This window comes from Protomyctophum bolini (genome assembly GCF_963924005.1).
Source record: "Protomyctophum bolini genome assembly, chromosome: 18".
NCBI classification, from domain to species: Eukaryota; Metazoa; Chordata; class Actinopteri; order Myctophiformes; family Myctophidae; genus Protomyctophum; species Protomyctophum bolini.
In genome coordinates, this window is record NC_137879.1 from 39,372,319 (window position 1) to 39,388,295 (window position 15,977).

Below are 15,977 nucleotides of genomic sequence, written 5' to 3' on the forward strand. Positions count from 1 at the left end.
GCGCTCATTGTAGCAGTGTTATTTACAGTAGCAGGCAGCACAGTAGCACCACTAATAAAATCACTACAGCACTCGTCTAGCAGAGTGTAATTGCGACCGCAGGTTGTGCAGACTCGCAGTTTACTATGAAAACCTGCATTATCCCGTCAGCCACGCCTCCATATATGGTCACGCCTCGTGACATCACGCCTCCATATATGGTCACGCCTCGTGTCATCACGCCTATATGGTCACGCCTCGTGACATCGCGCCACCATATATGGTCACGCCTCCATATATGGTCACGCCTCATGACATCACACCTACATTATGGTCACGCCTCGTGACATCACGCCTATATGATCACGCCTCATGACATCACGCCTCCATATATGGTCACTCCTCGTGACATCACGCCTATATGGTCACGCCTCGTGACATCGCGCCACCATATGGTCACGCCTCCATATATGGTCACGCCTCATGACATCACGCCTCCATATATGGTCACTCCTCGTGACATCACGCCTATATGGTCACGCCTCATGACATCGCGCCACCATATATGGTCACGCCTCGTGACATCACGCCTCAATCTCAATCCATACACAATATCATGGAGCTGACCTGTTCTGACATTCCAAATGTTGATCCTTCGCCGTCCATCCTTCCATCTTCAATGTCTCCCTTTTGACTGATACCTGTCCATTCAAACTCTAGACGGGCCTGCCCCCAAAGTTATTTGTGCAGCTGCACAAATAACAGCCGGCATATAGTACAGAATTCAATGGGGGGGGGGGGGGGGGGGATGTCCCATGGTGTATAGGTGCCATATTACCGTCATATACAGAAACAATACACAGGTTATTGACTTCCTTCTTTCCGACATCAAACTCACGGGGGTAACAGAGAGCTCCAAACTTCTCTCTCCATGAGCAACATTAGTAACTTCCTCCTGGGGGATCCCGAGTCGTTCCAAGACCAGTGAGTGGATGTGATCCCTCTATCTGCGCCTGGGTCTGCCCCGGGGTCTCCTCCCAGCGGAGATGTCACAAAACCCACCTTCTAAAACGGGTAGTCCCAATACTTCATTCTGATTGGCTGGTTACCGTCACGTGACCGGTGTAAACTCACCGATAACCCACTCCTTCAATCACTTTGTATCAAACTGCAGCCTTGTAGCTGAACTGGGGAAGGGGAGCGCTTCATTGCTTTACAAACACATGCCGTGCGGGCGTCTAAGCACCGCCCGTCTCATATAACTGTGAATGTGTGGCTCCAGGCAGCCCCGTAAAGATATCAAGCGCTATTCTCCCGTCACATAGGCTACTTGCAAAACAAGGAAGTGTTGTGGCTCTGGCTCGCTCGCTCTGGTGGCGCAAAGCGTAGATACTTTTGTGAATGTAATAGTTTTATTAGGTTAATATTGCTAACATTTTTGTAACCGTTTTAGAAAAGCAATAAGCCACTCGAGGCCCCAGCTTACCGGGTATTTTACACTGGCTACGCCCCCAGCCAGTGTAAAATACCCGGTAACCTGAGACCTCTCGTGGCTTATTGCTTAAATGTCCTTGCAGTGGAGAGATATTAGCTTCTGTAAAATGGGATTTGAACACTCCGCAGGACACCCAGTGGTGGAGAAATTAAGTAGGGGAGAGCCGCCAAGGTTGTAACGCTTCACGGTTGTAACATGGACGTTATCTCTTGATTGGTCAACGCCACCATGACGCCATCGCGTCAGTATGTGTACAGCAACGTACTCTACGTGCCCAGGAAGTTTGAAGTGTTTACCTTTGTCCTACGGGGAGTTATTGGCGAAAATCTGACTTTTTTCAAAATGCGTATAATTTTACACCTGGAGTATATGTGTGCTACAATTTTTTTCTTTGGTGTTGGTGAATAAAAATCCACATGGATGTCTTCATGCTTATGTTCTTCATTCGTTTGCATCGTGTTTAGACGGAATTCACGTTCATTCTGGTCTGTACGGCAAAGAAAACTTGCAAAAGCGGGTCATTTGTAACATGTGTTACAAATGGTCCGCTTCCATTCAATGCCATTATATGTAATATTTACATATTTGACATATTGGCCAATATTATATGTTCTAAAATTGTATTGTATTGTGTAGTGTATTCTAAAATTAGTTTAGGGTTGTATAACATTGTACAACTCAATCAATCAAACGTTTGTTTAATCAATGTATTTCCCCATTGAAAAAAAAAAGCCCAAACTGGTACACCCGATACTATTTAATATTTCCCTTATGTTTGATACATTTTCTTATCACATCCATGGTATGAAAACAATGCTAAGGAGTTGCTTCAATGAAATATAATTGCTTTAAGCTGAAAACGATATGTCTAATGGTGTTTTTTAGCGTTGTTACATTTATCATGCATGCCGTTACAATTAATCCGATATGCGCAGCAAATGTAACACTGAAACAGCGTCCACGTTCGGTTTAATAACTCCCGACCTGTTTTATAAAAAAAATAACTTGAAGTGGTTTATGGTAGCTGACATGTGTAGGTCCGTTGCCTGAAAATATTACATGTGTAGCTAAACGGATCTCTGAGTAAAAAAATTAAACGTGCAAAATGTTACATCCTTGGCGGCTCTCCCCTACTCAAATGTTTTACTTGTTTACCCATTCTGGACGGGAACCCCTTTTGGTGTTTTAAGCATTACTAGCCCTTACCCGTTGTGAGATATTTGCCCCCCTCTTGTGGCCGTGGGGGGGTACTGCGCCCAGTGCGTTTTTAATTCACTGATAAATGTTGCATCCTTTGGTATTCTTCTCCTGATAAACTACACGGTTTGCACACATCTCACCATGCACAACGGCGACAGGTAGCCTGTCCACACATGGACCGCTACTTTGCATTCATATTCATGTCATATTGACAGTACAATACCCATTTTTGCATTTTTTAATCCACTAATAAATTCATTATAAATCATTAATGTGTCAAATTGAAAAAAGGACTCCGTTAAGAGTCCATATAATTATGGTCCATGCCTGTGTGAAAAGTGGGAGTGATTGGTGCAGCCAATGATGAGATAACACGCTGTCAGTGACATTCATTCAGACATTCAGAGATTCGCTGAATTATTATAAGGATGTTATGCTTTAGCTGTTGAAAAAATAGCAGATCTACAAGCTCATAGTGCGGCACCGAGTGCCGTGCTACGAGCTTGTAGATCTGCTATTTGTTTTAAGTTTGTGAAAATGTGGCGCAAATTTGGAACATATATTCTTTCAGAGTTAACATTTTTCAAATCTTTGCTTCTGGGGGGGTCCATGGAACAACATCATTTTCAGATGGGGGTCGGCGGCCAATTACATATATTTTTTCACATGAAAATGTTTGAGAACTGCACAGACATAGAAATTTGGGGTTTTTCAGAAAACTGTCAAGCTTTAGAAGGCATTTGTATAATCGTCCTCAGGTCTAAATTTAAAGGACCTCTTCAACACTTTTCAACCTAACTACATATTATAATTGGTCGTCACTAATGTTAATGATAAAATAAATGCCACAAAGTTTTTTCTACAGTGTGTGTCTCATAGGAGACGGCTGTGGGCAGTTCAGAAACCCGTCCACCAGTGACATCATTGATGGGGAATTCCAAGCTAATAGAAAGCACAGGCATTCTAGTCCTGAAAAGTTTACGAAGCGATAATGGAAGCCATCGTAAATATTAAAAAAAAAGAATAATCGAGTGCCGCGCTACGAGCTTGTAGATCTGCTAGTTTTGAAAAATATAAAAAATAAATAATAAAATAATAAAGACTTTAAGCAGACACTCTTAATCCAGAGCCATTTACAGTAAGCAAGAACAACACGTGGTAATACATCAAATACATCAAAATAAAATAGTCATCATGCATCATATAAGCTACATAAGAGCCTAACAGTGGAAATAAGCCACTGAGAGCCACAAAGATATTATGCGTTGGGCACCCAAATGGTCAGCATGGTCAGCCCTGTGAATATTAAATATGAAATGGTGAATCGGATGGATGCACAAGTCAATGTTGGTCCTTCCAGTTTAGCTCATCTCCTCCTTTACTCTGTGTAATTTTATTGTAACTTACATGGGCATAACATGTTAACGAGAGGGAACAACATAAACATATGCCACCTACCTATACTGTAGCCTATAGCATATGCGTCGCACATAATCACTTGACGCATGCCTAATTGACGACTCTTTCAAATAGCTAATTATCACGGTTTCATTGAGCTGACATTTATTTCAGCAGCGGATGGCATGTCATAGTTGATCTAATTGGTATAGTATGTGCAATTGAGCTTCTTTCTTGTTTCTTTTCTTTTTTCTTTTACACCACACACACACACACACACACACACACACACACACACACACACCACAACACAGCTGTCTGCCTTCACAGTAGATGGAGGGCTCTGTGAGGTTTACAATGGGACTCGAGGAGGAATTAACCCATTTAGACCTGAGGACGCATCTGTGTCACCTTATACTGTAGCTTTTAACCACTTAAACCATTATTTAAAACAGCTGTTGAAATAATAGCTGTTCTGCAAGCTCGTAGCGCGGCACCGAGTGTCGTGCTATATGAGCTTGCAGATCTTTGAATATATATTCTTTCACAGTGAACGTTTTTGAGTCAAATATTTGGAACAACATATTTTCAGATGATGCCAAATACAGCATCATTGTGGGGGTCCTTGACATGAAATAGTTTGAGTACCACTGACATAGAAACTTCGGTCGTAATGGTTTAATTCAGAGAGTGGCTTTCAGAAGGAGAGAGTGGTGGTGGGTCTCTTTGAACGCTCATGGGCGGGTGGAGGGAAGGCTCACATAAAGTTTCCACTGGCTTTTATTTGATCCACTTGTACAGTACAGCCACTAAACGGCATTGTTCTTTTTATAAACTCGAATTCCTCCAGAGGAGGTCGACTGTGAATGTGTGTGAATGTGATTCTTTTTTTGTGTTCCAGGGTCACTTTCATGCAGTCTCGCCCGACCGCAATTCCACTGCTAGCTGTATAGGTACTGAGAAGCTCCTTGGCAGTAGCTGGGAATTAAAGCATTGCAGAATTGGAATCGATTTAACGAATTCAAATATTATTTCAACTCGTCTGTGTAGGCCTATTGTAGAATTATGTTAATGCAATATAGGCCTACTAGTACGTCTGCAGTGGTTGGAGGCGACATTGCCATCTGGTGTCGGAAAAGTGTAAAGAGACTCTTGGTTTGAAAGCCACTTGAGTCAGGAAGTGAATTATCGCTATGTAACGGGGTGCCTCGATTGTGATTTAATTCACCCAAAACATATTTTTTTAACCGAGGATCATATCGTCATGTAGAGTGAATAATTTGGCGGTGAGCATAAACACCTTCCCTTCATCAAGACTCTTTGTCTACATGTTTATTGACAAACAGAAGGTACGGTAAAACTGAAAGCTTAGCAGACAAAAGCATAATCAAAACAATGCTTACTGTAAAGAACCTAAACACGTTTTTTACTGAACTATTCTATATTCTGGGTGAACAGACATTGTTATCATGATCTTATTGTGAAACTTACATGTTTTTAGGTCGTCTTCCTGTTATTTTTGTGTGTTGAGCCAAATACTTTTATTTTGAAAGTTTTGTATGATATATTTACCTGCGCGACCCAGAGAGGAAGCATGACGTCATAACATGTGCGACGCAAAAAAGGATTACATAATCAGAGAAAGGAGACGTGTGGTTGTGCTGTTTGTTTACAAAGCATAACGCGCATTTTTATGATTTGTCTTTTAAGACATTCAGTATTGTTTTAGCACCCCCCGAAGAGGCATAAGGTTGGTACACATGGACTGTCATTGCTACATGCAATATAACACGTTTTTGGAGCTAAAGGACTATTGCTAAAAATAATGCATTGTTGATTTGTTTATATCCTGGTCAGTTGTGGTATATGGAAGGAAATAAACTTATTTCTGCTGCAAAGGCACAGTGATAAGGATAATGCACTAACTAAATCAGAGTGTGTTATGGCTAATGGAGGTTTTGATAGGACTGCGTTTCATACATTTTAGATAAAAGGGTCCCTATTTTCATATCATTATATTACACTTAAAAAAGGTTAAAAGAAGGTATTTCATTACTTCATAGTTAAAACAGCTGCTAAAAGGGAAAAACGAGTTCATTATAATAAGTGCTTGGTGATGTTGAAGTCATCAATTAATTGTAATGTGATACTGTGATTCTGATTGATGGTCAACGCCATTTAAAAAGGAAATTGTACTGTTTTGAATTAGCATGGTTTACTTTTGGAGCTTCTGTGAGCTGTTAATATTTGGTACTGTCATTGCAAAAGTATGTGAAATTAACAGTATTTTTTTGTTTTGTTTTTACTGTCCTGTCAGTTCTTACGGTGGTTTATGGACTTAATAAATTCACTACCATCAGTACAAGTCTTGACCTTCTTTCGGCGGGGACCGCTACACTTACTGTAAAGTGTACGGTATTGCATGTAAATGAAATTACTCACGTAACTGTTACATTTACATATGCACACACATTACACATGCATTCTACAAATGAAATTAGTATTAGTAATTACTTTAAATGCTAACTGATGCCTGCACTCTAATGTCAGAATTAAAGTACAAAACACAAATGTTTCCCATTGGCATAAACACTGTTGCGTAAGAAAACAGGCATTTCTGCAGGAGTACAACAAACTCAGATAAGTGAATCAACTTGACAAGAACCAGGAAGGCTAAATTAGGGTTAACAACTTTACAATAGGTAATTCAACCAGAGATGGGCAGGTAAGTTTAGACAGGTGAGTAGAATTAGACAGGCCTCTTACATCAAACTTGACAAAACATACTTTCCATACAAAAATAATGAACTACAATATAATGAGCAGGTGAATACCAACGAAGACTGGGAGAACATTTGAGCAGATACAGAAACAGGAGCCTTGCTGTGCTCATGTGGCATGAATTGTTGGCAATGGAAACTATCGTCACATGACAAAACTGAAGTCAACCCTGCCTTCGGGTATGGGCACTGATGGCGCGGAGGAGGAAACACGCCACCAGCGCCCACAGCACCCCGAGCGGGAATCAAACCCAGGACCTTCTAGCTGTGAGGCGACAGCACTACCAACTGTGCCACCGTGCCCCGTTGAAGTCTACTTCCTGTATTTCTTAAAGAGATACTACCTACCATAGGAAACCAATGAATTCACATTTTTCAAAATAAAATACAAACCGTAAAATAACAGTAACAGAGATATTACTATTCTAAAAACTGCGTCCCCATAGACAGCATAACCCAGTGGAAAATGTATTTCCATTTTTTTCCTTTTTTAATGTTTTCATCGCACCGCAACCGGAGTGTTCGTACGTAATCAAGTGATATTAAAATAGGCGATCTCGGCGCAGAGGGCGTTTGGAACGGGAGGCGTCAAAAGACGATCTAGGCACCAAATGAGTTTTAAGCTCACAAGCCACAATATCTCCCCTGGCCAAGCATCGTGAGATGGTCACGAGTCCCGGATTAGGACAAAAAACGTGCCGATTGCAGCTTTAAATACCTTGCTCAAAATCGGCCACGACTCGACCGCCTGTTTGTGTGTCTGAGAGATGATACAACATTTTCCGATTCACTTTTAACTGCCAAGATTTTCCGAGCCAAGTGTGGCTATTTGTCTGATCGCTATAACCTGCCGACCTCCGTCTGGGGCGGCGAAACCTCAGTCCCAGGTGTCACCACCGCAACGTGAGCTCATATCTCCCGGTGTCTGTAATAAATGTCATCGGCGTGCGTTTTTACGAGCTTCACGCAGCGGTATCGCCCTCATTACGGTCTGCTTTAAAGACCTCCGCTCTCGCACAGAACCATGGCGTACTTTCCTCCCTATACCAAACACCTTAACCCAGCTCCACATACGCTCTGCTTTACGGACCTCCTCCTCTCTCGCACAGAACCATGGCATACTTTCCTCCCTATACCCAACACCAACCCAGCTCCACATCGACACGATGTTCGGTCACACACACGTGGTCCTCATTCCGGACATGCTGGGAAACACAGTGCATGATGGAACCTGCGATGAATTAGATGAGTTAAAGACGATTAGAGGAGTTATAACCACTTTAAAGGGATATTGTATCATCTACCCAGGCTTTTGTGAACACCAGAGTGTTCTCATAAGCCTGAGAACTATAGACGACAATATGTGAAAGTGAAATATCCATTTAACCCCAGCTTCCCTATTCTGGGGCAACAGTGAAAGCCTGCACAAAATGACAATTTCACCTGGTTTTATATACCGCCGCATTTGTGTCGTGACAATACAATTTGATTTGCTTGTTTGACGCGCTGAGATGAGATCAGTTGAGAAGACATTTCCGAGGACAATTCAGAAGCAGAACAGCATGGCTTCACGTCAGCAGCAAAATATTACAGCGGAAAAGCTGAAACTACCTCATATATCGAACCAAAAGAACTGTGATTGTTTAAGCCATGTAATCATGGTCACATGTATGCCTTTTACACGCAACAAATTTCAGGGCGAAGAATACGGACAGGCTTCTTGAGCGCAGTATTGATTGAAGGCTTTTGTTTACAGGCCGGAGCACGGGAGCAATCAGTGATGAGTGCTCATCTACGTGTATCTATAAAAATGCGTGTGTGTGTGTGTGTGTGTGTGTGTGCGTGTGTGTGTGTGTGTGTGTGTGTGAGCATGTGTGTGTTTGTGTGTGCGTGTGGCTGCGTGCGTAATTCACTCCCTCGGCTCGATCTGTACCTTGTTAGTCAGTCAGTCAGAGTGGAATAAGCAGCAAAGCTGGTGAGCTAACGATGGCAAAGCTGACACAAAACAGACTTTGTTCCCCTTGTTAGCGAACATGTGTGTCCTTCTTCCTCACAGCACCGAGCAGCAGTATGCCCACAGTGCAGTGGAAGAGGTACTAACAGCAACATGCCCACAGTGCAGTGGAAGAGGTACTAACAGCAACATGCCCACAGTGCAGTGGTAGAGGTATACTCAACATGCCCACAGTGCAGTGGAAGAGGTACTCATCACAGCAGTATGCCCACAGTGCAGTGGAAGAGGTACTAACAGCATTATGCCCACAGTAGCCCAGTCGGTAAACAGGGAGTGAATCACCGAAAACACCACACGTCCTTGTGACGTCCTTTTCCACTGCTATACTGAGGAAAGGTGGAGGAGAGAGGCCGTATACTACATGTAAAATGTTACGTCCACTTGCCAAGGAGGGCATACATACGCCTATGGACAAATTTATCCTTGCAGGCCCATTTGGTTACCTTTGTAAACTATTTAGGCTGCAATCCAACTTCTGTTAGTCAAATGTTGTTTTGGCCATTCAGGTAGTCGTATAGACTAACATAACTGCGGTGGTTGTAGTTGGTCTATGATCCTCCACTGACAAATGTATTACCCTATGGCGCTCTATTTTTGTCCATGCTACTACCCCTTATCCCTATTTTTTTCTCTGCACCGGGCCCCTGCCCAGGCTCCATATATGGAGCTGGGCCTGTTCTGACATCACAATGATGTTCTGAGACTATAGTGACATCTGCATAGACTCCATATTTGGGCATGCCTGACAAAGAACTCCATATACGTATATGGGCATCAATGAGACACAAGACATAACTAGAACTGCACTCTGTCGAGTGCATACTTGCTTGTTGCACACTAGTAGGCCATAAATGGCCAACTAGTGCGCAAGCAGAGCGCGCAAGTACTTTCGACCGCTGTAAACTGTCAAATCTCAGTATCTCTGTGAAGGAACGTTTGAAATGTCTAATTATTAGGTGTAACTATTTGCTACCTACCTACTTTATGCATATAAACACCTAGTATTATTAAGTATGGTTCAAGTTTATATACTATATAAGAAATACAGTTTTATCGATGTAGATATATTCTGGATCCCTTTTTAGTTTTTTAAAGAAAAATAAATGGTCTGTTTTAGGTGATCTGTACATAAGAATGATATATAGATCTTTATATTTTACATGTATGCATACGTGTTCTACTTTTTCTAATATCTTGATTTAATTTTGAATTATTTTAATGGAAATATCTTCTTTTATAACAAACATAACTCCCCCACCTATATCATATTCTCGGTAAGTAACCACAGTATACCGCTAATCAACAAATGAAATATATATGTATATCTATGACTAGCTCATGGGTCATGGGACATAGCTCATAGGTCATGTATGTAATCTGGTCCCAGCAAATCAGGCACAGATATATTACATACATGACCATATGTCTTACGTCATCATTGAGAGCTAGTCATACATATGTATATGTAATTTGTAAGTTGATTAGCGGTATACTGTGGTTACTTTGCGCCAAAAACCGTCCCAGCCAACCCGCCACTTGATGCGTATGCAAATAAAACAGCAAATTTGTGCCTGGTTTGCTGGGACCAGATTACATAAATTACCATATTTCTTACGTCTAAACTCTGATGCTGGCATTCAAAGCAACCAAAGGTATGGCTCCCCCATATCTTGCAAGTATGATTGAACCCTACAAACCCTCCCGCGCACTCAGATCAGCTAACGCAGGGAAGCTGGAAGTACCCTCACTAAAAACGCCGGGACAACGCTCCACACGTCCCAAACTCTTCTCCCTTCTGGCTCCAAAACTGTGGAATGCACTTCCCATGGCAGTCAGAACTGCAGCATCACTCCCAATCTTCCGCCGTAGTCTGAAAACCCACCTTTTCAGACTCCATCATGGCCCATAGCACTTACTCTACCCTAGATAGCACTTCTGTAGACTTAGATAGCATTTGAAACAGACTTATAGCATGTTATGTAGACAGCACTAGAATTGCATTGTATATAGTCATAGCACGCCATAGTACATATGTATAGCATAGTAGTATATATGTAAAGTTTATACGTATAAATTTCATTATATAGATATTCCACTGTTACTTTCTTAGCTTACGCATGTTTCATGATGAATGTTTTTATGTGATGTATTCCCATGCTTTTGTTCTTGCTTAATGTAAGTCGCTCTGGATTAAGAGCGTCTGCTAAATGCCTAAATTGTAAATTGTCATCATTGAGAGCTAGTCATACATATACACACCATGTACTCTGGTCCCAGCAAATCAGGCACAATTTGCTATTTTATTTTACTGATTATATATGTATGACTAGCTCTAAATGATGACGTAAGAAATATGGTCATTTATGTAATCTGGTCCCAGCAAACCAGGCACAAATTTGCTGTTTTATTTGCATACGCATCAAGTGGCGGGTTGGCTGGGACGGTGCATACGGACCGGGCGAAATTATTACTTGCGCGCTCTGCTTGCGCAAGTAATAACTGGGTGGAGCATGCATTTCCAACTTGCATCGTTCCAAGTAGGCCAGTGCCCAATGTCCGGGCACCGCTCTATGGTAACTTAAGATAATAAGTGAACGGAGACGTTTCACCGTTAGCTTTAAGCACTGGGCTGGTACAGTGACGAGTACAACCGCCTTGCTGTTAACGGTGATTTGTGCGTCACGAATCGTCACGGCCTGCCACAGACGTACTGGATTAGTGCCGCTTCCTCAGCTTGTCCCCAAGGGGGGAGTCGTTTTGGAGAAACACAAGTGTTTTGTGTTACAATCAGCTAATTCGGTGTCCCTGTGAAATGTGCACAAGGGGAATAGTCTGCGATACTAATGCAGCACAGGTTGAACTCACATTTTTACTGTAGTGTATATCCATGTTGACTGGCTTTTTACGAGCTATGTTAAAGCTGCAAGCCGGAACGCACAGTATGAATGAAATGTAATTTTAACCCATGGCGATACAATTATATAACTGCATGGCACATCTGCAGTGGTGTGGACGCCGGTGTTCTCCCTCCTCCCCTCCTCTTCCACCGAGAAACCAAGTGGACCCTTACAGGTCTGTAACTCTGAGAGTGTATAATGAACGCAGCCAAATTCACCCTTACAGGTCTGTAACTCTGAGAGCATACAAGCGGAAACCAAATGGACCCTTGCAGGTCTGTAACTCTGAGAGCAAACAAAGCATGGTGAATGGAAACAAATGGACCCTTACAAGTCTGTAACTCTGAGAGCAATCAAAGCATGGTGAACGGAACCAAATGGACCCTGACAGGTCTGAGGTCTGTATAACTCTGAGAGCTTTGTGAACGGACCCAAATGGAACCTTATACAGGTCTGTAACTGTCTGGTTCTATATCTGTACGCTCTCAGAGGTATGGGGGTCCGAACGTGGCCCTTTAATGCATGGCGAACCGGAGGTCCCTGAAATTGAAAGGTTTTTGGAGAACCACATGTTGCAGCAGAGAGTGTTAACCCATTCTGACCTGAGATCAGATTAAAAAAAAAAGTCTTCTACATCCTGACAGTTTTCCATTCTGACCTGAGATCAGATTCTAAAAATGTCTTCTAAGTCAGTCGTTCTTCGATTTTTCAAAAATAGCAGACCTACAAGCTCGTAGCGCGCCACTTGGTGGCACGCTATGAGCTTGTAGATCTGCTATTTTTCAATAGCTAAAGCATAACATAGTGCTAACACCAAAATGGGTTCCCGCACAGAATGGGTTAATTCTCCTGCCCTGTCCTGCCTTGAAATGAAATGCATGCTCTGTATTTTCCCCTCGTGAAGGCAGGCGGGCGGGCTGAGCCCCGGCATGCCACTGAGGGCCAGCTCGGAAGATGTCAGAACCACAACATTTTTCCAATGTGGGCGGACGGAGAGGAAATGAATGAAATGGTCACTGAGAGAGAGAGGCAGAGAGAGGCAGAGAGAGAGAGAGAGAGAGAGAGAGAGAGAGAGAGAGAGGTAAAAGTCCCTTTGAACATTTAGGGTTCTTGACTTGAATGACAGGAGAGGAAGTGGCTTTAAAGTTGTTCTTGATGTTGTTGACGTTGTCAAATAATTCACAATTTCACGTAACGTGAACAACAAACTTTGCTGGGGAATGTCCCAACCCTTGTCGAGGAGAGAGAGAGAGAGAGAGAGAGAGAGAGAGAGAGAGAGAGAGAGAGAGAGAGAGAGAGAGAGATCTTACATGCTGGAAAAGATTTACCCAAAGCCAGTGCAAAATGGAATGCTATTTAGCTCTAAACAGAGAATACACAGTAGCAGAATACTGAATACTTGAGCACTGTAACTGATCCAAAACTAAGGAAAACAGTGAACACAGTCTTGCGATTGAGAAAGGCCACCATAGGCAGACCTCATGGCTCCCATGAAGAGAAGACAGACTATGCACCCACAACTAGGTAGAGACTGAGCCAGACTTCCTAACCGTCTGCCCACTGTACCAAGACAGATCAGATACATTTATACTATATTTAGACATTTATAATCACCCAAGGAGAGTTTGAAAAAATGACTAATTATGGAAAAGAGAGAGAGAGAGAGAGAGAGAGAGAGAGAGAGAGAGAGAGAGAGAGAGAGAGAGAGAGAGAGAGAGAGAGAGAGAGAGAGATTAATTTAATTCTATTGGCTCTTAAAAACTAACTTTGTCCATGCAGTAAATGTAATAGCCTAAATCAGGGGCTCTTGTTTAGGAATGACTGAGTAATGATGAGAGAGGAAGTGGGATGAATTAAGGTCTGGAAATGTATGCTTGGATATGTAACTACAGAGAGAGAGAGAGAGAGAGAGAGAGAGAGAGAGAGAGAGAGAGAGAGAGAGAGAGAGAGAGAGAGCATCATTTTTACTTGAGTGATCTTCCATCATTGTATGCTTACTCAGCAGTCAGCTAGGACGCGCGTCATCGCACATGCGCACGGGCTCTCTCTCTCTCCCCAGATGTGATGATGATGATGAGGTAAAGATGTTTTTCATCATAAATGTGAATAAACCTCATAACCTGCCAACAACCTCCTCCACGGCTTTGACATGACGTCACTTAATTAATCCCCATCGAACAATATACATTATAGCTGCCAAGAAAATAACTGCTGAGATCAGAATAACAGAAAACAGCTCATGAAACAATAAGAATGTCATCATAATAAAATTAATTATGAAATGAAAATTGCTGGTCCCCAATGACCCCATTGATGCAAACACAGCCATTATCTGTAATATAGATGTACACATTTTCAGGGTATAGCAGCACATTTTTCAATGTTGCCACAATGACATGAGTTAAACAAAGTTTGGGACTTTAATGCATGTTTTCCTAAATATATTTTAGACCCACTTTAGCCACACGAAATAGGCTATAACTACATTTCTACCAAATTCTATAGGTCATTTTCTTTGTGTGCTTTTAACCCATTTGACAATGACATAAGGTCATTGTTGTTTGCATGCATAATTTAACTCTGAACTGTATACAAATGCAGTGCAGTATTATTTTGTGCACAAATGTGCACTATAGCTGCTCTCAGTGAGTTACAAGTGGTTTAGGCTCTGAATTAGAAGAAAATCATCTTTATTGTCACATCATCACTGCATGGTTTGCAGATATGCAAAACAATTGGGGGTGAAATTATTATTTTTGGCTCCATCGTTTTGTTTTGTTTTACTGTAAAAGGAGTACAATAATATGCTGCCAGCATGGCACCACATGCACGGTTTTACTAAACTTACTTGTCGAGCACAAAGTACAGGTCAAACGCTCCCTGGCATGAGCTCTCCTCTTCTTCCACAGTCTCTTCATCCTCTGGCAGAGGGTCCGGCTCTGCTTGGCTGACGGAGAGCACACACAATAATCCCAACAGAAACAGGACGACACGCCGCATGTTGAGGAGGAGGAAAAACTAAAATGACTGTTGTTATTCTCCCCTGGAAAAAAGAGAGACAAACAAAAAAATCGTATTCCGTTTGGATGTTGCTCTCCCTCGATCTGCTCTCTCACATCCCAGAGAACGAACCGTTTTGAAAGAGGGTGAACAAAAAGTTGAGATGCAAAACAAAAGGATGCAACTGCAGGACTCGATCTGTCCCGTCAACACGACACCTTTCTTTCAAGAGCCCAAAAACGTGTGTGCGCGCGTGTAGAATGCGTTGGTGTGTGTGTGTGGTGGGGAGGGGGTTGTCCACGGTCCACCACCACGCATTGAAATATTTAGCCTACTTTTTTTTTAAATAAATTCACACTATAGCACAAAGGGTAAAGAAGAAAAAATAAGTTTGCAGTAACACGTTCAAGGCATGTCAGTCAGTGAGAGACAAAGGCATGTCAAAGACATGTTTTTTTTCCGCTGCAGATGAATGGTATGTGAATGTTGTAGGCTAAAGCAATGTGTTTGTTGGCGCTGGTGGACTGACTGGTCTGGGAGAGAAGGAAGGTTTTCGGGGGACAAACTGCAGCTGAAAATGGGACCAGCCAGCGCAGGTCTCATATTTCATCCCGAGAGCCGACCGAGGAGGAGAGATCATGGTGGGTCGAGGAAATGGGCCAGAATATACTATAGCTCTCTGTTGTAGCTTACCTCCTCCCTCAATGTATAGTTGAGCTCTCGTCTGGTCCACAGCGGCAGCAGTAAGGCTATGGACCAGAGCTAACTATACTGGTCTGATGCACAAAGCTATAGCCTGAAATACATTACATTAACAAAGTCAGACAACAAACTATGCAAATTAAGTCTAGCCTACATTGCTTCATGTGGGATGAAAATGATCCAAAAGTTAAAAACTTAATTTGCATAATATTTCACAGACAATATTATGTACGTGAACTGAAATTAATAATATTTGTCTGAGACCAATCTTAAAATGTTATTTTTGTGTCAATGCTAAACCCTAATATAATGTTTAATTGGTTATTACAATATCCAAATCCCATGAGCAATTAAGTCACCTCGTTTTCAGATTTAGCTTACAGTGTAACATGCAAAGGAATGGAGTATAGCCTACAGTATAGGCTATTCATTTAATTACATTTAATTTGGAAAGTACATAAATATAACCCACCCTATATAATTATTCTTAAATCCTCTCTAAACAGCTCGTT

The 15,977-nt window shown here is 42.1% G+C and overlaps 1 protein-coding gene across 1 annotated transcript in view; it reads right to left on the reverse strand.

The window, feature by feature from the left end:
• Nucleotides 1-15,287, reverse strand: part of antxr1c (ANTXR cell adhesion molecule 1c) — an 83,819-nt gene extending 68,532 nt beyond the window's left edge. Inside the window, exon 1 of the mRNA XM_080789561.1 lies at nucleotides 14,612-15,287. Coding sequence (XP_080645687.1) covers nucleotides 14,612-14,763 — 152 coding nt within the window. The 5' untranslated portion in view covers nucleotides 14,764-15,287. The remainder of the gene's footprint in view (nucleotides 1-14,611) is intronic.
• Between the last annotated feature and the right edge of the window lie 690 nt (nucleotides 15,288-15,977).